The sequence below is a fragment of the Mauremys reevesii genome, linkage group 5 (genome assembly GCF_016161935.1).
Source record: "Mauremys reevesii isolate NIE-2019 linkage group 5, ASM1616193v1, whole genome shotgun sequence".
Taxonomy (NCBI): domain Eukaryota; kingdom Metazoa; phylum Chordata; order Testudines; family Geoemydidae; genus Mauremys; species Mauremys reevesii.
In genome coordinates, this window is record NC_052627.1 from 63,253,116 (window position 1) to 63,277,683 (window position 24,568).

Sequence of the window (24,568 nt, forward strand, 5' to 3'; positions counted from 1 at the left end):
GGGCCTCCACGTTTCTGATGGCAAAGCTCCAAACATAAGGATCGCACACAGTGGAAAACACTGCTGAACCCAACCATGATTTGTAAAGGTATGCACATTCAGTCCTGTTTTTAAAAGTGTGGGTTCTGGCTCCACCTTAATGTCTACTTTTACCTTCCAATGTGGCCATTGCACTACTGCTGTTTTATCTTTTTTAATTACAAAACCATAGTTGCTTTTATTCACATTTTTTCCCTCCATGCGGTTATTAAGTACTTGACTTGTAGCCTTCTGGGGTATCTCCTCCCCTCTCCAAAAGGAGTTTAAAGCTCCTTTGCATGTGATGGCTATCTGGTGTGATGGACTCAGACCAGAAGGCTATAAAAGAGTAGTGGAAGGCAAATATACAGACGCTACCTGGGATACACAAACTGACTTACGCAAATCTGCACTTACAGAAAAAGTTCTGTAAGCTTTCCCTTTTTTCTTTTTTTTTCTTCTTTTTTTTGGCATAATTGTCAGGTGTACTTTCCTGATTTATGCAAAATTCGACTTATGCAAGGCGTTCTGGAACAGCATAAGCATAAGCGTTGCTGAATCCTAAGGGAAGGGTGCAGCTAGGAAAAGGGGACCAACGGGAGGTGGCCCAGGGAATCAAAGCAGCACCAGTGGTGAAGGGGAAGCTGCCAACTTATGAAAGGCGTTCTGGAACAGAACGCTTGCATAAGTCGAGGAGCATCTTCATCAGCTTCAGGATGAGCGGGTCCCTGTTCCCTGGATAGCCAAACAAAGGCTACTCCAGAACAATCAAGACACCTGACGCCAATTAACCAGTTAAGGCAAAAAGAACAGGAGTACTTGTGGCACCTTAGAGACTAACAGATTTATTTGAGCATAAGCTTTTGTCGGCTACAGCCCACTTCATCGGATGCATTTAGTGGAAAATACAGTAGTGTTTTTGTTGTGTGGTCGGTGGTTGCTGGCGAGTATGTGCTTCAGGTTGGGGGGCTGTCTGTAAGCAAGGACTGGCCTGTCTCCCAAGATCTGTGAGAGTGATGGATCGTCCTTCAGGATAGCTTGTAGATCCTAAGTTGTTGTTTTTTTTCTCTCCTGCTGGTAATAGCTCACCTTAACTGATCACTCTCGTTAGAGTGTATATGGTAACACCCATTGTTTCATGTTCTCTGTGTGTGTGTTTGTGTGTGTACACACACACACACACTCACACTCACACACACACACACACACACACACACTCACACACTATCTTCCTGCTGTATTTTCCACTGCATGCATCCGATGAAGTGGGCTGTAGCCCATGAAAGCTTATGCTCAAATAAATTTGTTAGTCACTAAGGTACCACAAGTACTCCTGTTCTTTTTGCGGATACAGACTAACAGGGCTGCTACTCTGAAACCAGTTAAGGTAGTTAGGCTAATGCAGGCACCTGACTCCAATTAACCGGTGAAGGGTCAGTTAAGGCTGTTAGGCTAATGGAGACAGCTGGACTCACAGTGCTTAAAAGCTCTCCTTCTAGTGTCCTCAAGAGAGCCCAGATGAAAGGAGCTGGAGGAGAAGCTGAATCCTAAGGGAAGGGTGCAGCTAGGAAAAGGGGACCAAGGGGAGGTGGCCCAGGGAATCAAAGCAGCACCAGTGGTGAAGGGGAAGCTGCCAACAGCTGCTGCTATTAGGGTCCCTGGGCTGTAACTGGGAGTAGAGGGTGGGCCTGGGTTCCCCCCACCCCCTTGCTCTTCAGCAACCCCCTGAGAGGGGAAGCAGGCCTAGGTCTAGGAAGGAGGCAGGACTGCACCTACTGAGTGTTAAGGAACAACAAAGACTGTGGGGTATTCCCCCTTCCCACCTCCCACACTGGCCTGTGATGAAAGTAGCTTAATAAAGCTGTGACCTTTGCCACTACACAAAGAAAGGGAGGTCACATTGAGGGCCTTAGTGAGCTTCTGAAGCCACTGAATCTGCTGGGAAGCATGGGACCCACCGATACAGGCTCAGAACTTTGTCACACTGGGTTTTCAGGCTTATTCATGTTTTTACTGTTCATTTCCTTTTGGTGCTGGTGGCATAGTTTTCAGCGCTCAGGTTTTTTTAATACCACAGGGAACATTACTGCCTTGAAAGGACTTCCCTCTTTTTAGAGTCTTCCTCTAATGTATGAGGATAACTCAGCTCTGACAATAGGTAAATAGCACAGCAGTCAATAAAGAGGGATTTTAAAAATCATAGCAGGGAAGACTGTGCTGTTTCCACTATAACTGCACTGGACATGCCTCACTACATGTACTTGGTTGTAATATGGCTTTTTCATTATCAAAACATGGGTGCTCACTCAGCACTTCCATGAAATCCTCTTCAGATGCTGTTGAAATTTCAATGTGGTTCCTGCCACCATTGTGCAAAAGACCCAATTGATGGTACATACTTCCTTCTCTTATTCAAGTCCGTTAGCTCTCTGGTGAGATAACATAACTTCTGACTGTATTTGCAATCTGCAGCTGGTCCTGTTCGGAGTTTGACTTGAATGAAATCCGCCTGATAGTTTACCAGGATTGTGAGAGAAGAGGCAGACAGGTCTTGTTTGATTCCAAAGCAGTGCGCAAAGTTGATGAGGCAGCAGCTCAGGTATGAAACATTAATATGCTTCTGTCCTTTGATTCTTTTTTGTTCTCTGGCCCCGAATGGAAATAATTTAAAGAGACAATGCTCATTTCTGCATTTTATTTTGGAAGTTTTTGCTGCATTTGTTGTGGGTGCAAACTTTTTTGAAATATGCAGGGCATGCCTGTTACAGCTACATCCGAAAAGCCTAAAATAACACATTCCAGCTTACTGCCATTTAAAAAAAATATGGTGACTGATATAAAACAGTGTAGGCCCTGCTTAGGCATTGCTGAATGGACTTGATCCTTTTTTTACTTTAGTATTTTTCTGACATCAACATTTTTTGTATATGTTGAAGCTGATCATTTTTCATTTCTTAGGCCCAATCCTTGCACGAGTTGCACAGAGATATCTGCTTATTTCACTGGGAGTGGGCACATGTTCCGATGCACTTGGTTTCCCTTTGGACCTCTTCAGTTAAACCAATAAAGTCACTGGGTTTTTTTGTCACCACTCCATTTTTGTAAAGTAGAGTATGTGCACGTGACTGAGACAATAGCAGACAATACATAATTTTGAATGTTGTGAGACAAACCAGCAAAAACAAGGAAATGTACAATTAAGGTGTGGCTTGATCTCTGTCAGTATCTGGATCTACAAGGCAACACTTAAACAGTACACCTCTACCCCGATATAACGCTGTCCTCGGGAGCCAAAAAATCTTACCCTGTCCTAGGTGAAACTGCGTTATAGCGAACTTGCTTTGATCCGCCAGAGTGCGCAGCCCCCTTGCCGCCCCCCCCCAGAGCGCTGCTTTACCGCGTTCTATCCGAATTCATGTTATATAGGGTCACGTTATATCGGGGTAGAGGTGTATTTGAATATGTCCAGTTGATATTAAGAAGACAAAAGTGATACAGTATGTCTTCCTTGTTAGCTGTACTTTTCTTCTACTCAGTTACAGTTCTGAGGCGAGGCCTACACTCTAAATTTACATCACTCAGGGGTTTGAAAAACCCACACTCCTGAACAACACAGTTTCACCGACCTAATCCGCAGTGTAGACAGTGCTATGTCGATGTGAGGGCTTCTCACGGAGGGGGATTAACGACGCCAACGGGAGAAGCTGCAGCGGTTTAAGCATAGACCTACCCTGAAACTCTATTTTGTTATAAATCAGTTTCATTGGATGGATTTCAAATTACAGCTAATACTGTTCACTGGAATGTGTTGACTGGCACAGTCCGTGTGTGATTACTAGCTATAATGTGCACTTTAAATAGCAGTGCTTTGTGGAAGTGGCTCATGAAAAAGTTTAAAGACAGCCATCTGAATCTGTATTTAAATTAAGCTGCACGAGTATCACCTGTTGACTTAACCCACATTAGTAAGGCACACATGATGAGCATGACTGATCATCTACTTCTGAGGGTAAATAGGTCAGAGTGGCCTATATTAATCCCCCATTTTTTTTTTATTATGAGCCCCAATACCAAGGTCAGTACTATATATCCAAGGGGTTGATTACACAGTGTTGCATTTGCTTTGGAAGAATGGGAAGGTGTATTTACAATTATATAAAAATGGTTTGCTCCTCTTAAAGACATAAACATTTTAAACAAAAAGGTTAATTTATAAAGTATAAATCTCCATTTAAAATATTGTCCTTAGAGAGTCTCTGTTGTGTTTTCAAAATATCCTATAACAAATAGAACATACCACCTTATTTTCATATCAGACACTGAAATAGCCACTTAAAGCTAAATATTCAGAACTGCAAGTCAGAAACTCTGTATGGCTTTGAAATGCTGTAGTTTACAATTGGTGCACTGGCATTTTCCAGACTTCCAGGCTAGGGCCCAAACCTGCAGCTATTTGTCTATGGCAGACTTCTTTTGACTTCAGTTTGGAACAGGATCAAGCCCCGAATGAGCAAAGAATTAGGGAGCTTCTCCCCTTCATATAAACAAATAGGATAGATTTAAGGCAGTTTTACCTTTAAATCTGCTTCTGGGAAACTAGGCAGATTATCTTCTATTTAACAAGGGTATTGAAGAGTATGGTTAATCATGCTGTAGTATAGTTAATGTGTTTTATTCTAACTATTCCTGTGGGTGGCATAGAACAGAACACTTTTTTTTATATTAAGGCTGTTTTTGTCAATAGCTTGTGTCAAGCACATGACTACTAACATTTGTGCATTTATAACAACCTAATGACAGTCACATTGGGAATTAGATAAGCAGCAGTTATATAAACGCAGTGCCAAGCAAAAGCTGCACAAAAGGAATGCAAATATGTGGTAAAATATGAAAGACCAGTCAGCCCCATGTAGAAAAAACAACAAAATCCTCTACACGTGTCTGGTTAGTTTTATAATTGATAGTAAGAGGGCTATAGTGAAACCTATTTCTGCTCTCTAGAATTATGAGAGCGCTACTGGATTGTCTTTGCCATCTCTCTCCGAGCCCCACCCAAGAGCATGTCTTAAGTTCCCATTTTCTTGGTTTTATAACTATTTCAGTGCAAACTCCTAATGTATCAGTGTAAAGCAAAGTTTACACAGATGCAACTTTATCCAGTAAACCCTGCTTTGCACCAGTGAAGCGTGTGTGCATTGATGTAGTTACAACACTCAGCATTTTTTTTAATGTATGCCGTGCCAAAGATTGTTGTTTCATTAGTATTTGTGTATAGTGCCCAATACAATGAGGTCCAGATTGAGACTTCTTGTCATTATTGCAATGCTAATAGTTTAAGAGAATGAAAAAAAACAGAGTATGTCTACCCTTGGAGCTGGGGATCTGATTCCCAGCTCGTGTAAACATCCTCACTCTAGCTGTCATCAAACTAGCCCTCTAAAAGTAGTTGTGTAGTTGGGGCAGCACGGGTGGCAGCAAACAGCAGCATGGTCTAGCCATCCTGAGCACAAACCTGCCTGAACCTCAGGGGTATGGACTCCAGGTGGTTAGTCCATGCTGCGCTCATGCTACACTACTGTTCTTAGCATGCTAGCTTGATGAGAGCTACTGCAGATATTTCTACGAGAGCAGGATATTTCACATCCCCCGCTCCTAGCATAGATGTAGCCAGACACATGCTTTGCCAGCATTTATTCTAGGCAAACTAGCCTTTTTGATGGGTAGCTAAAAAGAGTTTGTGTGAATTTGTTTGTTTTTTAAACAAAAAATATTGTTTTTAAACTGGGAACTCTGCATGCAAGAACTTCTATTTTTAATTTTATTCAAAAAGCTAAATGCTTCTTTTCTTGGATAACATTTACCACAATGTTACTATGTAAACAGCATGCAATTGTTGAAAGGTTAGGAGTCTTTCTGTAGTAAAAACTGCCAAGGTAGGTAGAGCAAGTCAAATAATACAAACGGTGATTTGAGAGCAGGGGCGGCTCTATGTATTTTGCCGCTCCAAGCACGGCAGGCAGGCGGCTTTCAGCGGCGCGCCTGCGGGAGGTCCACTGGTAACGCAGATTCGGCGGCGCTCCTGCGGGAGGTCTGCCGGTCCTGTGCCTTCGGCATACCTGCCGCCAAATTGGGCATACATACACAGCGACCGGCAGGCTGCCCTCCCGCAGTTTGCCGCCCCAGGCACACGCTTGGTGCGCTGGTGCCTGGAGCCGCCCCTGTTTGAGATTAAACTTGGGGAGTTGGCAATGCAGTTATTGACAGGTGAATATTACACACTAAATATTCAGACGGGCAGTGGTTTATTCTTAAATTTCTATGCAAATGATTATTCATCCTAATATTCCTGCCAATTATTCTCTCTTTGTGTTTTTCTGGCTGTTCTTCTGTTGAAGAAATCTGCTGTTAATTTTGTGAAGCAGAAACAATACTATGCAATTTAAGAGAGTGACCGCTCGCTATCCATAGAAAGCGGCTCATAAAATGAGATTTATTTGCATAAATGTTAGCAAATTATGTTATAGATTGCAGCTCACTCGTGATTTCTATAAAATATATGCTAACAGGGGGAAAAAAACCATTTGCTGTAGATAGATTTGTAACAAATTACTTTGACCAGGATCACGATGGCTGAAGAAGCAGAGTATTTATATACTGTGTAAGCAGCAAAGAATCCTGTGGCACCTTATAGACTAACAGACGTTTTGCAGCATGAGCACGAAAGCTCATGCTGCAAAACGTCTGTTAGTCTATAAGGTGCCACAGGATTCTTTGCTGCTTCTACAGAACCAGACTAACACGGCTACCCCTCTGATACTATATACTGTGTGTGACATGTATTTCTATAACAAAAACTTAATTCATTGGTAGACTAAGTTCAAGAATAATTCTACACTTCTGTTCTCCTGGGCATCACTTTCCTTTCTCTTGAAAAGCCACAGTTACTACCATGACTTGGATTGATTTATTTTTTTTAACCCACAAATAAAATCTTTCAAAATTATTCTTTTGCTCCAGTATGTTCTTAATAAAACTTTTCTGAGATCACAGGGGTGCAGCTAGAAACAGAAATCTTCGTTTGTTAAACTTACTTTCATCATCGACCTTTTCTGACACAGAAAATAGAGGATGCTTCAGGAAAGGCTTCTGCCAAGTGCTGCCAAGCAAGCAATGGAACCAATAGTATTTCTTCCCATAGTCCATCAGTGGGCTGTACACAGCATGTCAAGGACCAGCTTCCAAAGTACCAGGTAATGGTAACACATCGATGCAAATCCATATATAGATTTTCAATGAACGACTAAAGATGATAACTTTGTGTTAAATTCACAAATGTCTGTTTAAATAGGATTTGTAGTATGTCAAATATGAAACTGATACTGGGGATCTGAACTGTATTTCTTTCCTTCCACATGCTGAGGAGGAGGGGTGTTTTGTTTTATTTTTAAAGTGTTATGTAAGTTTAGAAGTTCCTATGTTCAGTTTTTTAAATTTCACAATTCTTCAGTTTTTCTGAACTTTTTCATAAAATAGTTATAGTCTAAACTTAGACATACTTCAAAAGTATGTATTTGCTTTATGGTGCTCCACATTCTTGGTCTAGAAAAATATAATTTTTTTTCCTCAATCCTCCATTGCAGGAGCCAATGCTTATAACTTCTGCAGGAGCTGTTGAACCCAGCTGATTATGGGAAAGATTGTAAACAGACCCTGTCAATATGAAATCTAGTCAGTTTCTAAAAAATGGCTAAATACTTTCAGGTCCCCTGTACAACCACAAAAAATGGCAATCACATCTTCCTGGTTGATTTAAAAATGCTTTTTTCCTCTGTTTTGATCTCTGAAAGTCTCACGTAAACAGGAGAAACTGAGTTCCCGTAAAGAGGTGAAGTTCCCATAAAGACTTAAAGTATATAACTAGTCATACCACATAGTGTGACTACTACCATATAAAAAGTTAGGCCCTTATCCTACACTCAGTTACGCATGTGCTGAACTTCCCATGTTGAGGAAATTATGAAATTGACTACACAAAATACTGTCAAATACACAGAGAATTAGGACTTAGATAAAACTTGTTTGTTTATACATGTAACTAGAAACTTTTTTAATTACTTTAGTTGGTGCTAGTGTTTGTGTGTAGGTGAGGGTCCTTTTCTTCAGTTTTTCAGTTCTGGTAATCTTAGGGTACATTTATGCAGCAAAAATACCCCAAACAAAACAGCAGCAGTAGGGAGTCTCAGAACCTGGGTCCGCTGACTGAGGCTCCTGCTGTTTGCTATGAGGCTAAAAATAGCAGTGTAGACACTCTGGGCTCCAGCTGGAGCTGGTGGGCTCTGAAAACTGGTGAGGAAGGAGGGTCTCAGAGCCCAGGCTCCAACCCGAGCAGGATCTCCACACTGCTATTTATAGATATAGCGCAAATCTGAGTAAGATGGCTCAGGCTCTGAGACCTGCTGTTTTTGAAGGGTTTTTTTGCCGCATAGACTTACCCTCAAGTGTTACCTTAACATTAGTCTTAGAAAAAAGCTTTCAGTCGGAAGTGACTTTTTAAAGTTAAATTTCTCTTTAAAAAGTGCATACCCTGTTTTTTGGGGGGTCCCCCCCTGCAAAATCCCTAGAAGCCTGCCACTGAGGCTGTCTATCCTACTGCTTGTGTGGGGGAGGAATAAATCACCCCCGAGCAACATAAGTTACACCGACATAAGCGCTGGTGTGGACAGTACTGTGTCGGTGGGAGAGCTTCTCCCACCAACATAGCTTTCAGCTGCTTTTTGGGGCTGGAGTAGTTAATAGGAGAGTTCTCTCCTGTTTGCTTAGAGCAGCTACATTAGACAGTTTACAGCGACACGGCTGCACCTGTAAGCTCTCTAGTGTGGCTGTGCCTCTAGTAACTGAATTTTCTAAATTTAGTCAGAGCAAGGCAGCTGATTCCACAGAGCACGGCCTGTTGCTTTTGTGCACTTTTCCACTCTCCTAAAGCCCACATGTGAGTTTCTTGGGTGCTGATTTTAAAAAAGGACATTCGAGACTCAGAAAAATGAGTTTTCTACTTTTTAAAATTCCTGTGTGCTTCTGTAAAATCGCTTGTGTGAATCTCCTAAAAAAAAAAAAAAAAGGCAAACCTTTGTCCTGTGCTAAGAGACACATGAGAGACTTCATGTGGATTGGGTTTGTTTTAAGAAATTGTATCCTTGTGTTGAAATGCAAGTTACTACCTTAACTGTGGTGAGAACTTATACATAGGAGTTTATCCTCTTACTGGTAGTAGATCTTTGGAATGTAGTAAGTATTTTGTTTCCTTTTTTAAAAATCGTCATTCCAAGTACATCTTGCCATCTAAATGAGTTAATTTAGACCGGGAATGATTTTTAATTTTAAAAGTAACAACACTTAAGGGTCCAGACTCTTCAGACCTGCAATGCTTGCAGTCTTTCTCAAGCAACATCCTACAATAAAGAAATGTGGCTGAGAGAGATAAAATTACTTGTGTCTGGTTCAGCTGCAGAGACTGTGCATGAGTGTCTTCATTGCAGACCTTTGGGAGAGTCCATGCAAATTTGAACTAGTGGGCCTCTCTAATGAACTAAATAAAGTATGTACTGTGACAAAGTTCCTCCTCTGCCTTGGTGGATCCTGCACTTATTGGCGGATTTGCTCACATCAGAGATTCATGGCAGCCCTCAGTTTAGCCACTTTTGCTGGTGGTTTTTTTTGTTTGTTTGTTTGTTTTTTGCAAAAGTGGCTAAACTGGTTCAAACCTGCTGTTCACTCAGCTAATCTCATCACTGGCCAGCATGGGGAAAAGGAAGGAGAACAATCCCTGCAGTCTCTGCTGATCCACCTAGTGGGTCAGGGGACAGGCCAGGGACCTTCCCTTCTAGTGGGACCCACAGTCTAGGTCAATTCCTCTTGTATCCAATAGGGAGTTGAGGGGATGGGGGGAACCTGGGCCTGCCCTTTACTCCGGATTCCAGCCCAGGGCCCTGTCGATCACAGCTGTCTACGGTGTTGTGTAACACCCGTGTGATAGCTACAGCTCCCCTGGCCTTCTCCCAACACTACCTTTATCCGCACCACAGGACCTTTATCCTGATGCCAGATAGCGTTTGTATTCCTTAGTCCTCCAGCAGCACACCCTCCCACTCTCAGCTCCTTGTGCGGCCCTCACTGACTGAAGCGAGGTCCTTTTAAAATGAGGTGCCCTGATTAGCCTGCCTGCCTTAATTGGTTCGAGCAAGTTCCTGATTGTTCTGGAACCACCCCTGTTACCTAACCCAGGGAAAAGGGACCTGCTTAATCTGAGGCTAATATAGCTGCCTTCTATCACTTTCCTGTAGCCATCTGGTCCGACCCTGTCACAGTACGCATTGCACAAACACCACTTGGTATATGCTGCTCTTCACTGGGAAGCAGAGATTACTTGTACTTCATGTTCAAAATTTAGTACTGCTGAGCACCATGCTAAAATAATGCAATGGTTATAATTGGCTTTTTTACCCTTACTTATCTATAGTACACTAGACCAGCCTCTGATGTCAACATGCTTGGAGAAATGATGTTTGGCTCAGTAGCAATGAGTTACAAAGGTTCTACCTTGAAAATCCACTACATACGGTAAGTGAGTTTCCTCTTCTAGGATTATCCATATTGCCAAATGCTTGGAAATGGGGAAGGAGAAGGTATTGGAACTGTTGAGTCACTGAGATGATGATTGTTTATCCTTTCAGCTCTCCTCCGCAGCTTATGATAAGTAAAGTGTTCTCAGCCAGAGTGGGAAGCTTCAGTGGAAGCACAAATAAGTAAGTTTGGTTGTTTCCTGTCATTCCTCACTCTCATTTTAGATTTCTTCTGTCACTGCTCCTAAGGTTGGTCTGTATAAAACTGGAAAGCTCATAAAACCAAATGTTGGCTAGCAGTGAGTGAAAGGGAGAGAGAGTGAGACTGTTTATGAGCAGTATTCACATGCTGAGCTCTAGAATACTGAATGGGATCGTTCAGGGTCCATCTACACTGGAATAAATGACTTGCAGCAGCTGGCCCAGGTCAGCTGACTTGGGCTCATGAGGCTTGGGCTGCAGGGTTAAAAATTGCAGTGTAGATGGTTAGGCTGGAGCCCAGGTTATGGGACCCTAGAGCTTGGGCTCCAAGACAAGCCTGAACATCTTCACAGCAATTTTACAGTCCCACAGCCCAAGCCCAATGAACCAGAGTCAGATGACCCAGGCCAGCAATGGGTGTTTAATTGCTGTGTAGATGTACCCTTTGACTCTTTAAGTGTGCTCTGGATGAGCAATGGGTGAAACTCAAAGTTTAGAGGCCTGTATAAACATTCAAAGGCTTTTAGTCTCTATCTTCAGTGACAAGTTCCCACTGCCAACAAGGTTGCCTTTTTAATATAATGAAGGTATGTATATATTTTTCTACCCCCCTGTCTCTGTGTCTCCTCCTCTTCCCCCACCCCCCTTCAAAAATGGCTGATGAGATTTTGCTCAATCCCCCTCTACCCCTCAAAATCACTGTGGGCAGAGACCAAACATGGAAAATTAGTTAATTCCGAAAAGTACAGTCTTAAAGTCTACAGTCCTCCATGATCTATTTTCCATTATAAATATCTGTTATAATATAGGAGTATCTGCTAATCTTTAAGCTTGGTGCTGAAGTTACATTTTTGTAACAAAGCAAACAAAACAGAGTGTAGTTTGATGTTAATGGAAGCCATTCTATCCCCCTTCTTAGAAATTTTGATATTTCTCCCTTTTTAGCTTGCAAGATAGCTTTGAATACATCAACCAAGATCCCAATCTGGGAAAATTGAGCTCTAATCAAAATGGTTTGGGCACCTGCCGTAGTGGAAGTAATCTAGGTAAATATTTTATTTTGTTTAAAAAAAAAAAAGTTTTCCTGATGAGGCCATCTGTTTTTCGTTTGTTTTTTTTAAATTATTTTCCCCTGTATTGTCTTTAATTGTTTGTTTTTTGTTTGTTTGTTTTTGTCTTGCGCTCTCTCTGCGTTGCTGTTTTTAGGTGTGTTACAGCTGTGTAGCAGCAAAGTGCTGCAGGGTGTATCTGAAGGAGTTCCCCTCCGGCTCATCCGGAGTGCTTCTTTCTTTGCAGGTTTGTGTGGAATGCTGAGCACAGTGTGGCCCACCCACCCACAGTAACCCAGCTTCTTTTGAATCTTGTCAGGAGGTCCATAATTACACTCTAGAAACAGAGGGCTAAAGTGATGAAGATGATGATAGGCACATATTGGCTTTATATTTTGACTCAAGCCTTCTTGAAATACCAGGCTGCACTAAATTGCTTCCTGTTCTTCCCTCCCACCTCTACCACAAATGTTCACATTAAAGAAACTTCCTAATGTAATGTGTATTCAATAATAAATGAGCCCTTATGTTTCTAAGAGGATTTCTGTTTCCTGGTCTACATTTGATCTCTTGCTGGTGTGCAGTTCCCTTTTGCTTCTTTCCCTCTTTGCTTTCCTCCCATATCTTTTGATCTGTGGATTTTTTTTCACTTGATGGCAACGCTTTTAAGACATTATTGAACTGAGTCTGGGAGTGGTTAAGTTTCGATTTTCCAATATTAAAGGCTTTATCTTCAATTCGAAAGTAGCATTTAGTCTACTTCACATATGAAAAGATCCTTTTACAGGCATGACGATTACTCATGCTGTGGGGAAACCTCGGATCTAACTGATCCTGTTGATTGCAAAAATGAAAAGTTACTTCACTTCCCTCACAAATCTTGCATGCTTCATAAGTTAAGTGAATATGTGCTACTAACACTTACTGGTGATCTACACTGGATTGAATTTTTGCTTCATGCTATAAAGCAAGCATAGTGGTTAATTTAAAAACAACTGAAACTGATACTCCATATAAAGTATTGTTAGCCTGTTCAATGCCAGTGATGCCACAAAAATGATTTTCTAATGTGGCTAGAGATTTTGGGTGCTCCCATTTTTGGATACTCCACCTGAAGCACTTTTTCAGGGGCTGGTTCTCAGCTGTATGACTTTTTCAGTGTATATAAATTAATGTTCAGATTCCTACAGGTACTTAGAAGGTATTTTAGTCTAAAATAAAAAACGCAATCTCACTAGTAGTGTTCAGTATTGAAATATTGCTTGCTTATTACCTCTTCAAACACAGAATATTTTTATCTGCCCACACACTGTGGACATAGCTATTGCTTAAATTAACTGCACTGGATGTGACTTTGCTGTTGTGTGCCCTTTAAACATAAACTTTGCTTAACACTGACAAACAATATGAGGCAACATGTAATGTTTTCTGTTGATCTGATCTGTTTACTTTAGCACATAGCACCCCGGTTGATATGCCTAGCAGAGGGCAAAATGAGGACAGAGACAGCGGCATTGCTCGGTCAGGTATTTGTGTTTCTTTTTCTCCCATTTGAGGAAAGCAAAGCTTTTTAGCACAGTGATTCAACAGATTCAGGTTTTGCCCAACCAGTGGGGTGGAGTTTGGATATCGCTGCTTATAGCACATCCACGTGAACTTGTGGATCTGTTGAGCAGTTCCCTTCCCTATAAACTAGGTTTCTGCTCATCAGCTCCGCTGCAGAACATACTCTTCCCCTTCTCCCCTACAAATCAGTAAGAAAGGGAATGTGTCTTGTGATACTCTGCCTTTACATCATTAACTCATTTGATTCTCATCTATGTAGTACTTCAGTAATATAAATGTATATGCTAGAGGAAAGAAATCAACAGTAGCACTTCCACTAAAGAAAAGAGGGGAGAGGATTTTTGGTCAGGGGAGGAAAAGCAGTGGGTAGAGGTTGGCCTGCTGTCGTGACTGGCAACATCTTTTAGGACAGATTGCTTCAGCGGAGTACAGCCAGCACAGAGGAGAGAGACGCCATCAGTCTAGTCTCCACTACATACAACATTCTGGTGCTGTTAAGAAAAAAGGCTTCTACTATGTTAAGGCAGCAAGAATAATTCAAATAATTATGGTTTCACCTGCTGGGAATGAGTCAGACTGAAAGGAAAGCTACTGGGTTTTTTTGGTTTTTTTTTTTTTAAATGAGAAAATCGATAGGCAAAAATTATATTCATGTTAACCTGGCCAAAGGGAATAGTTTTTTGTTTAATCAGCACCCTACAAAATGTCCATGTGTGTGTTTTCTTGACAGCATCTCTGAGTAGTCTCTTGATTACACCGTTCCCATCACCAAGCTCCTCATCCTCCTCTTCCAGTAGCTACCAGCGCCGCTGGCTCCGAAGTCAAACAACAAGTTTAGAAAATGGAATTATTCCAAGGTGGTGAGTGTTGTGAGCTTCTCCCTGCTAGAATACAATAACAATTGCGCTGCAGTTGCTGAAATTGGCCAAGCCTCTGTTCTTAAAGGGGCAAGTCAATTAAAAAAAAAATCCTAGTAACAATCTGATCTCTCCTAAGTACTAGTGTTAAGTGTTGCTTAAGATTATTACAAATGAATGACTACAAAATGAGGTTAAAAATGAACACATTTCAAATGAAGGATTATCATTTATTTCTGAGGCACCCATTCAAATAAGAAAATTAAACTCTCAGCTGTTACTAGAAGAACGAATGGCACTACCTACTGACATGCGGGAGAATGTAACACCATCAGTGGCACAATTATATTCTACTATAACAAACTGATTGGTGACTAGTTAACAAAACTTTGGTGCAATAGACCATGACAACTCTCTTGACATGTACAGGATGCCTCAAGCAGTGATTTTTGGCACAACTTGAAAAAAAGAGAGCTATGACCCAAAAACAAAAGCCAAAAGCTTGGCTATAATAACTTCAATACGTTTGCCACTGGTCTGACAAAAGCATTATGGGGTGCATCGAGACTTGGCTTATAGACAGTCTTGCTTTTTCATAGCAAGATAAGGAATGCCTCTCAGCTACCTCCCTCGCTTACAAATGGACCTGCATATATGCATGCATGCTCATAGGCCTGAAGCCAGTGGATCCCTCTCTGTGCCGATTAGGAACAGTACGGAGTTGATGCAGCCGCTGGGAATTGGCTTTCATTCTCTCCCCTTGCCCTCCAGTGTGGTGGAAGTTACCTGGAAAAGGTCATCCAACTTAATGCTGTATTATATTTTCTGGGAAGCTGGGGTCAGCCACTGCCAAGGAGCTGGAGGTGCTAGGGGCTGATAACCCTGTCCTCTTGTGGATTCTGAGGGTTTTCCAGGCTTATGCAAGTGCTTCTGTAGCCTTTACCAAGGAGATGTAAAGCTCACTTCTCCCCAATGAGATGACATAGTTGATTCTCTTACAGAGATTCCATGTACAGATTTCCCACATGAAAAGCCCCCTCTGTGGCTTTTACCATTGGAAGGGATACTTAGCCAATGGATCACAAGTTGTCTTAATAAATATACAAGTTAAACAGGCTAAGTGCCCTACAAACACCTTGGAAGAACCATTTCCATGCCCCATATCTCTGTTCCATTAATCATTGCTACAGACAGATATTTTGGCTTTCTTTTGGTCTGTGGGCCAAAGAAATTATCCTGAAATCCACCATATGAAAAAGTGACCTCAAGTTCAAAAACTAATGGAATAGCTTTTAGACAAAGAACAAGGCATTGGTTAGTTAATTAACTTGTGTTCAATTTAGATCATCTTATAGTGATCAGTTAAGTTAGTGTAAAAAATCCTTTGATTAAAATCTCATTTAAAGAGGCATTTTTTAAAAAAAGTTCATTCTCAAATATATTTCAGTGTTTTTGTAACTTATTATCCCTAAAGACAAAATTTAAGCCTGCTTGCTGAACGTTATTTTCTCTGTTCTTGGTGTAGTATTTGCAGTATGCAGCATCAAATCTTTCTCCAGAGGTAAATGACTTCTGTGCATTTGCTTTCACCATAGCCATAGTAGAGAAGGAAATTGCACAAAGGTATTTTAGATCCAATACTTAGGCTGTCAGGCATTACATGTGTTGCTATGTTCAAATATTCATTTGGTCAAACAATCAAGTACCATTGAAACAATGGATTTTTGCTATTGATCTCAATAGGAGCTGAATCTGTGCTTTAATTCATACAGCCAAAACTGCACAGCATCTGACCAATCTTTAGACCAACGTCCCAAAGAAAATAGAACTTCTATCTGCAGCTCTAGATGGTTACTTGTCAGTCAAGTACAATTAGCAGCTTTGTTGAAAAGGGTTCTCACAGTCAGACTTTTTTCAGAGCAGTAGCCATGTTAGTACTCCTCGTTGTTTTAGTCAGACTTCTGTTTCTCAATCTCAAACTATGGGAAACTATACAAGAACTCAATTTGCGATGTTTCTTATGTTGATTTACAAAGTTCATGGGAATTTCTATCTTTGCACTAAAGTTACTAAGGAGTTCAAAGGAGGTTATGTTATCATCTTGAGCTCTTGTTTCCCACAAGCTCAGTTTTCTCTTTAGTGCCTCTGTTGTGACAAATTTAGTATATTCAACTCATCAAATAGATCAGCCAGAAAACAGTTTCTGCTTAGAATGAGTTTTCAAAAATGCACAAACCTTAGTTCAAATAGCCAGCTTTTTGCTCGCCTTTTTGCTTGTTTCAACTGAAGTGCAGTCTGTACAGATTGAACAACATCTATCTAATGCTTTGCTTTTTAAAAAAATAATGAAAATGCTATGAATTTACCAGTAGTATTTTTAGAGATTGGCACAATAATATACCCTCTGAAACATTTTTAGTTCAGTTAATTGCAATAACTTCTCCAAAGCCAGCAACATCAGTAGACTCAGAGTTGCATTGCAAATATCTTTATTTTCTGATCTGGTTTTTTGACAATCCTTTGGCATTTGACAGCACTATTGGAGATTGGGTGCATTTAAACTATGCAAGATTACTTTCTCCTTGCCATGATGAAACATGACTTCAGTGACATTCATAATGGGTGGTAGATAAATTCTTTGCCAGTTACATGTCTGTTTAAAAACAAACAAAAAAGCCATAAAGGCATTCTATGCTGCATTTCTGAGACAGAAGTAGCTTTTTGAAAAACACTGTTTTGGTTTATGGTAGTTAATAACCTCCAAAAACTCTACTGGCTTCCTGGCATGTTCATTATGAGGTATTTGTGTGTCTTATTGCAGGGTAGACATAGTCACAAGGCCTTTAGAAATTCATTATGGTCAGTAAATGTAGGGATCAGACTGGCCTGCAAAGGAGCAGCTACCAATGGATGCTTATTTCATCTATTCTTGGCATCTCCATCTTGTGCTGTAGAATCAAAATTTCCCCTTAAATAGGTTCTCTAGTCTTTATGGCTGAGACGATAACCATCAAAATGTAAACAGAGTTCAACTGTCTGCCTGCATCTTCCATATGTCTGGCACTTGTGAACTTTCTCATCGTGATAGGACGTTAACCCTAAAAACTTAATGTCAGCATGGTTAACTATTCTACTGCTGATCCTAGCTCATAGGAAATTAAACAGTTTTATGAAGGTCTATACACTGTATTGTAAACATTGTCTCATTTTGGTGTTGAGTAGCCGAGCATCAGAGATAACCACTACTTATTTTTTCTAGTCAGACCCCTAAGTATATGTAAAGTCAAAAGCTAGAAGATTTTCATCATGGACCATCAGTTTCTTGATCTCTGGCTCCAAACACTTTCGGATGACTTGTCTCTCTCACTCTTGATCAAATGCCTGGTGCTGCATTCACAAATCACTGCATACTGTATTCACTGACACCATGGACCTGCCAGTGCTAGAGAGATGGTGCCTAGAAGTTAAGGATATCACAACCCAGTCAGGAGGGGACAACCCATGACTGGCTTCTGGTTCATAACTTACAGGCTGAGAGGTCCTGTCCTATTCCACCATGTATTTCTGTGGTTTCTATTGAGATTACTTTTTTTGCAGTTGCCATGGCTTAGTTTTTGGCTGATTGGAGCAGTAAGCAAAGTTCTTATGTGATTTAAAATTACTCCTTGAAACTCGGGGATGCTGCCATAGTTAGAATCTCTTGCTGACATACAGCACTATGCATCATATACAAATGTAGGAAACACACAGGGTAACTGGCCTACCATTTATCTCATTGCAGGTCCACCGAAGAGACTTTTAGCATGGCTGATGAAAGCTGTAGTTCCAATCCTGCAATAATTCGGAGGAAAAAAATTGCCATCAGTGTAATTTTCTCCCTGCCTGAAAGAGAAGATGCACAGAGGAACTTCCAGGACTTCTTTTTTTCTCACTTCCCTTTATTTGAATCCCATATGAATAAGTTAAAGCGTGCAATTGAAAAGGTACAGAATGCTATTTAGTGGAGTCTGAACAATAAGCACTAAGCAGGGATGGAATACTCTAGAGCCTGGAAAGGCATAAATAATCAGGGGATGAAGCCAACTTGCAGACTGAGCCCTGCATGGGGGTAGCACATAGCTTCTCTGCCTTTCTAACTGCATTGGAAAAAGTTGTGCCTTGGGACCACAGTCCCTCCCTGGGTTCTCTTCTTGCATTGGAAGGAGGATTTGGGGGTGCGAGTGATCCTCTCCCATTTAGATGGCTTTTCAACTGGTTGATGCATTATGGGGGAGAGAGTGCATGCTTGCTTTGAAAGGGCTGGCGGGGAGGAGAGTATCTGGTGTACAGCCCTTGCTCTCCTCCCCCATGCACCTGATCACATGTCCTAGATTGGTCCTACGCAGTCACACATGGGGATGTGGGCAGCTCTTGCTGTCCTAAGTGGCCACATAACATCGGGGCTAGAGCCACAGTGTCTGTTCATCAGTTCAGACATGTTGATGAGCCTATAAAGATGATATAAACTATTTTGCATTCTTTAAGATGTCACTTTTTATTGTTCAAGGCCATGATCCTCTGTAGAAAAATAGCAGAATCCAGCCTAAGAGTTCAGGTTTATATCAGCCGTGTCACGGATGCCCTGGGAGAATTCAGGTGAGCTGTTATTACACCGTATTATAGGAGGAAGTTAGTCACCTGGTATTTCCTGTTAAGACCCTGTTTTTTCAATAACTTTGCCAAACTGTAATCATTTGGGCTAAATTTTTCCAAGTTAAGTGCCTGCCTCAGACTGAAATTTTTTGGAAAACTTCAGCAAAAACGGTTCCACCATTTCTGAGAATGACAGTAGGGGAAAATGCATTGTATTCCTATATTTAAAAAATTCTTACAGCTGTTGTGCTGAGAAACTTGGATGCTTCCCTGTTTTGAGTCAGGTACTTGAAATTTGGCAGGAGGGTGATGCCTTTTGCCATCCCTGTGAAAATCCACCCAAATGTGGCCCTGCTATAAGTCTTTGAAAAAAATCTCAGTTCACACATTCTCAAAGAAACTTACTAGTCTAGTAGCTAATCTCTCCTCATGGCTTGTACCTGCCGACTGGACTGCATGTGCACCATCCCCACAGAGCAAAGGGGCATGCTTCAGCCCACAGACTGAATAAGACTTTCCCTGCAATTGCTCCCCAAGGCTGCTGTGATGTCAGATAGCAGGCGACTGTTTCCTGTGCTCTCAATGCCCCTCCCTTGGTCTCCCCACTTCAGTCCTTCAGCAACCAGGTGAGGAAGAGGTGGGGAGAACACCTAACTGGAATGCAGAGGTGGAAGGAGGGAGGTAGGCAGGAGCTGGAGGGTGGGAGTTGAGGTAATAAGGTGGAGGATGGATAGGAGCAGAGGGAGACAGGCTGAGGGCACAAGGGGAGAAGGGTCTATAACCATTAGAGTACACTCTCCTCCAGTTGAACCCAGGAGCCATGAGTCTAACAACCCTCTGCTGTCAGCAGATAGCTGTGAAATCCACTGGCAAAGTGTGTGTCTGATCCCCCTCTAGCCACTTGTTCACACAGAGGATAACAGCCTGTTACTGCTATCAGTTACTTTATTAGCTTAAGTGATATAGGTCTGTTCTGTGGCTCTAAAGATCCAAACTGATGATCCAGAGACCCATTTAATCTGAATCTGGTCTGCTTGCACATATGAGGATAGTCTTTTTAATAGCACCATCACAAACTACTTTTTCTTCAAGACCTCTTCCTCATTTAAAGCTCAGCATGGACTGTGCTCTGGGAATGAATCAGGATTATATAATAAAGGAGTGTGTTGCCAGTAGGATCCCTGCTTGTTGGAAGGTGTGTAGTGACAGAGGCGGGGGGTGGCAGGCAGGAACAAAAAGGACACTCTCATGGTTAAGGGAGTTGAGTGCTACCTGCAGGATTAGATTCTATTCCTGCCTGGGCCACAGAGTTCTTGTGTGATGCAAGAAAGGTACTTGAACTAACTTTTCACAGGTGGTCACTAATTGTATGTGCCTCATATTTTGGGTGCCTGACTCACTCTCCTGGGGTCTGATGTGTAGAAGTGTGCTGAGCACTCAAATCTACACGTGAAGTCAGGGGGAACTGTGCTTTGAACAGTGCTATATCATGCTAAGTATTGTGAAAAATCACATCTTAGGTGTCTCAAATTGAGCACTCAAAACTAGGGGGTACTTTTGACCTTACGCTCCCTGTTCCTCTGTTCCCCATCTGTAAAATGGCGAAGAATACTGATCCCTAGCCTCACAGGGTGTGATGGAGTTTATAAACGCCACAATAAGGCAGGGGAAGGACACGAGCTGTACTGGTCTGGGAAAGCTCTGCCCCCTCGGGCACTGCCTGGAAAGGAGCAGTATTAAAAGCTCTAGCAGGCAAGGGGGAAGGAGAGAAGCCATTTTCTGGAGGACTTCCCTGAAACAGTAGGGAAAAAAACATTAATGGGAAGGTCTGGCTGTGAGTCTCCCTCTTGCTCATGGAGACATCACCCCGGAGGTATGGAGAACCATGTACACGGGAACCAGAGGGTCACCTGCATCAGCCCCCAGACTTTGGGGTTTGAAGCGAAATGTTATAACTCAGTGACAGCCATGCCCCAAACTGAGGCATCCGGTGTGTGGGAAATGGCCCAGGAGCGGATGAGCAGAAGTGGGCTGAACACAGGCCATCCCATGCTATCACACTCTGAGGATCCTGGGTCAGGATCCCCTATGCCTACGCTGCAATGGGCAGGACCAGGGATTACCAGCAAGGATGCCGACATAGCTGAACCCTATCCAAGGGGTTCGGGACACACTTGAAGTGAAAGAGGGTCATAGGCCCTGACCACTAGGCATGCTGACTGAAAAAATGACCCAGCTATAGAATTTGTGAAAATAAGTCGATGTTGTGAAGCACTCCTACTAAACTGAAAATCACCGTAGAATAGCTCCTGAGGAAACGAATAGTTCTGATAGTAACAGAGCAGGGTTGGAATAGCATGCAGAAAATCATTGAACACTGAATCAGGACAAAACATAATACTGAATATCATTAAGTGAGCAACATCTACTCTGTGCACTGAAGAAGGCTAGGGTCCAGTGGAACAATAGTATATGATCATGTAATTAAAGACTGTATTGTAATTCATACACTTATGGAGGCCCAATTAAGGCCTGGTTGCAACCTTAATTCTGGTGTTTTCTAACTCTTTGAGTGCTTGACTTTGCAATCTTAATGTTCTTTTAAGGTAGTTCTTAGTATGTAACTGTAAAATACGAGTGTTACACCATGGACTTGATTTTTATGACTTAGATTTGACTTTTTGACTTTGATTTGACTTTTCCCCCCAATATAATATAATTTCCCATTGTATCAATTTTTGCTGTCTTATGCCACTAGTTTTCCCCCCCCCAAGCTCTCCTTTCTTCAAGCTTTCCTCTTCTTCCCTCCGTACCTCTCACCCTTTGCTTCTCTTATAGCATTGATACACTTCCTGTCTACAGTTGGCAAGATAGTATACACAGTGCAAAGGAAAAAAGGATATGAAGTTTAAAACAATATACATTTTAAAACATACACACTGTAGATAATGGGGGACTGTAGCTACAATGGCTTGGCTCTAAGCCTTTTGTAACTTTTGTGGAATGGTCACTGAAGAATAATGAGCCCTAAAAAATCAGCCTTCACATGCTGTTTAGCCCCAGAAGCAAGAGACCAAACTGAGGCCATTCATACCACACCAGAGCATGTCTTAAATAACATGCTTAAGAAAACTAACTATTCTCATCACAAGAGAAAAAATGTTTTTAGCAAATTTGAAAAAGTGTATTGTATACAGACAACTTAAAAAGGGCATAAATAAACAGAGATTGAAGGTAAAATCAATTTACACAAGCATCCAAGGAAAGAAACTTAACACACACAAATTGAATTATATGTTTACACTGTATGTATCTGCAAGTAATTGCTTGGGAACACACAGCTAGCTTGCTCTGGTAAACGGTAAATTTTGAAATGTAAAGTAGACAGAATGTTTTGTTGTCAATTTTCAGGCACTAATCACCATAAAACAACAGAAAATTTAACTAGATGATCTGGAAAGCCCCAAACTTTCCACTATACTGGGGTTGTTTCTGAACTTGCTAACTTGTGAAGATTATTTGTACAAAAATTTTAAATGTGTAGAAGCCAATAATCTCTTCAGCTAGAAATTTAACTGTGGATCATGCAAATCTGTTTGGAATTAAATTAGCTGTTGTTGGAGATGGTGGCCATATGTGATGGGCTTGTGTTTTGCTATCAGGCTACCCATCAAATCATTGTATGTCTAAGATCGCACTTCTAAAACTGCATGGTCAATGTATTGACTAATATCTGGGCTTATTTACTCAGGTGGTAAAGCACCTGACTGGTTGTTGCATAGCCAGGATGATGAGTCGAGCTGCAGATTTCATTCAGAGTTAAACTCTTACAGCATAGTTCTTCAGTCTTAAAGGTGCTCCTAGAGTCTCAAATTGTCTTTTGATGACACAGGTTAACAGCTTCTTGTTGTTTTTTTTTTGTTTTCTTTCTTTTGGTAGACTTACAATCTGGAACCTGTATTCAGTTCCAAGGATCGTAGAACCTGTGTGGCTTACCATGATGTCCAACACTTTGGAAAAGAACCAGCTATGCCAGCGCTTTCTTAGGGAATTTACACTTCTGATAGAACAGATCAACAAAAACCAGTATGCTTTCTTCTGTATCATCCCCTTACCCCCTGCAGTAACTTGTGTTCTAATGCATACAGACAAAATAGGAAGCACATAGACATGAGCATATGTGGAATACCTTTTTTCCCCCCTGGGATTTTATTTTTCTTATATTCTTTCTCTTTAGGTTCTTAGCTGCTTTATTGACTGCGGTGCTGACCTATCACCTGGCGTGGGTCCCAACTGTAATGCCAGTCGACCATCCTCCCATAAAGGCCTTCCCTGAGAAAGGCACATCACAATCTGTAAACCTGCTTGCAAAATCACATCCTTATAACCCTCTCTGGGCACAGCTCGGTCAGTAGAAAACCTTATTTAAAAAAAAAAATCTGGTATAAAACAGTTTCTAAACTTTAACCTATTTAATTGAAATGAAGCACTTCCCTATAAATACATTGTATATACACAGCTATTTTTAAAAATACCTCTGAGATGGGAGCTATGCAGAGGCAGACAAGAATTAAACTTGTACATCATCTGTAAGCATGTTGGGGATGGGGTTGGGGGATGTCAGGGAGCTGGTTCCAGCTCTCTGATTCTCTGGCCAGCCCTCGTCTGACACAAATAAAGCTACTGCCAGGCAGCATTAAAGTCTGCCACTGGTTTGTGGTCCCTGATGGACCCTATGCCAGTGGAGTATCATTATAGTAGAGCGCTGGTGCACCCCCTTCGCTGGGAAAGGGAGACTGGGCGTGAGAGAGGCGCAGTGCCTGGCGGCAGTGTAGATGGGCAAGCAGAGGGTTCCTCTATGCCAGGGAAATTCTATCTGGGCATTGGCAATGGAATTACAGCCCTTTTGCTCCATCTCAGTTGCACAAAGGGGTAGTAAACTGGCTAGAAAATCTGGCCCTAAGTCCTCAGATGTGGTGACTCTCTTCTACCTACATAGCTTACTAAGTATCATGATACATGAAATCACGTGGCTATGAACAAGGGTCAGTCCTGAGACCACTTTTGTTCAATATCTTCATTAATGATCTGGAGGATGGCGTGGACTGCACCCTTAGCAAGTTTGCAGATGACACTAAACTGGGAGGAGTGGTAGATATGCTGGAGGGTAGGGATAGGATACAAAGGGACCTAGACAAATTAGAGGATTGGGCCAAAAGAAATCTGATGAGGTTCAACAAGGACAAGTGCAGAGTCCTGCACTTAGGACGGAAGAATCCTATGCACTGCTACAGACTAGGGACCGAATGGCTAGGCAGCAGTTCTGCAGAAAAGGACCTAGGGGTTATGGTGGATGAGAAGCTGGATATGAGCCAACAGTGTGCCCTTGTTGCCAAGAAGGCTAATGACATTTTGGACTGTATAAATAGAGGCATTGCCAGCAGATCAAGGAACGTGATCATTCCCCTCTATTCGACATTGGTGAGGCCTCATCTGGAGTACTGTGTCCAGTTTTAGGCCTCACACTACAAGGAGGATGTGGAAAAATTGGAAAGAGTCCAGTGGAGGGCAACAAAAATGATTAGAGGGCTGGAGCACATGACTTATGAGGAGAGGCTGAGGGAAC

The 24,568-nt window shown here is 41.8% G+C and overlaps 2 protein-coding genes across 5 annotated transcripts in view; one reads left to right on the forward strand and one right to left on the reverse strand.

The window, feature by feature from the left end:
* FNIP2 (folliculin interacting protein 2) overlaps positions 1-24,568 on the forward strand; it is a 72,252-nt gene that overhangs the window by 30,125 nt on the left and 17,559 nt on the right. The window contains exons 2-13 of one of the 2 annotated variants that reach the window (XM_039539190.1): positions 2,491-2,617; positions 7,137-7,268; positions 10,535-10,635; positions 10,749-10,820; positions 11,784-11,884; positions 12,045-12,134; positions 13,342-13,413; positions 14,184-14,313; positions 18,092-18,293; positions 18,857-18,945; positions 22,882-23,028; positions 23,180-23,349. In XM_039539190.1, the coding sequence (XP_039395124.1) occupies positions 2,491-2,617; positions 7,137-7,268; positions 10,535-10,635; positions 10,749-10,820; positions 11,784-11,884; positions 12,045-12,134; positions 13,342-13,413; positions 14,184-14,313; positions 18,092-18,293; positions 18,857-18,945; positions 22,882-23,028; positions 23,180-23,349 (1,433 nt within the window). The remainder of the gene's footprint in view (positions 1-2,490; positions 2,618-7,136; positions 7,269-10,534; positions 10,636-10,748; positions 10,821-11,783; positions 11,885-12,044; positions 12,135-13,341; positions 13,414-14,183; positions 14,314-18,091; positions 18,294-18,856; positions 18,946-22,881; positions 23,029-23,179; positions 23,350-24,568) is intronic. The other variant, XM_039539191.1, reaches the window with a different exon arrangement.
* Positions 1-24,568, reverse strand: part of C5H4orf45 (chromosome 5 C4orf45 homolog) — a 105,688-nt gene that overhangs the window by 4,933 nt on the left and 76,187 nt on the right. Inside the window, exons 6-7 of one of the 3 annotated variants that reach the window (XM_039539192.1) lie at positions 18,075-18,141; positions 14,102-14,337 (exon numbers count right to left, since the gene is read on the reverse strand). In XM_039539192.1, the coding sequence (XP_039395126.1) occupies positions 18,078-18,141 (64 nt within the window). In that variant the 3' untranslated portion in view covers positions 14,102-14,337; positions 18,075-18,077. Of the gene's footprint in view, positions 1-14,101; positions 14,338-17,608; positions 17,768-18,074; positions 18,142-24,568 lie in introns of those variants that run through there. The other 2 variants (XM_039539194.1, XM_039539195.1) reach the window with 2 other exon arrangements.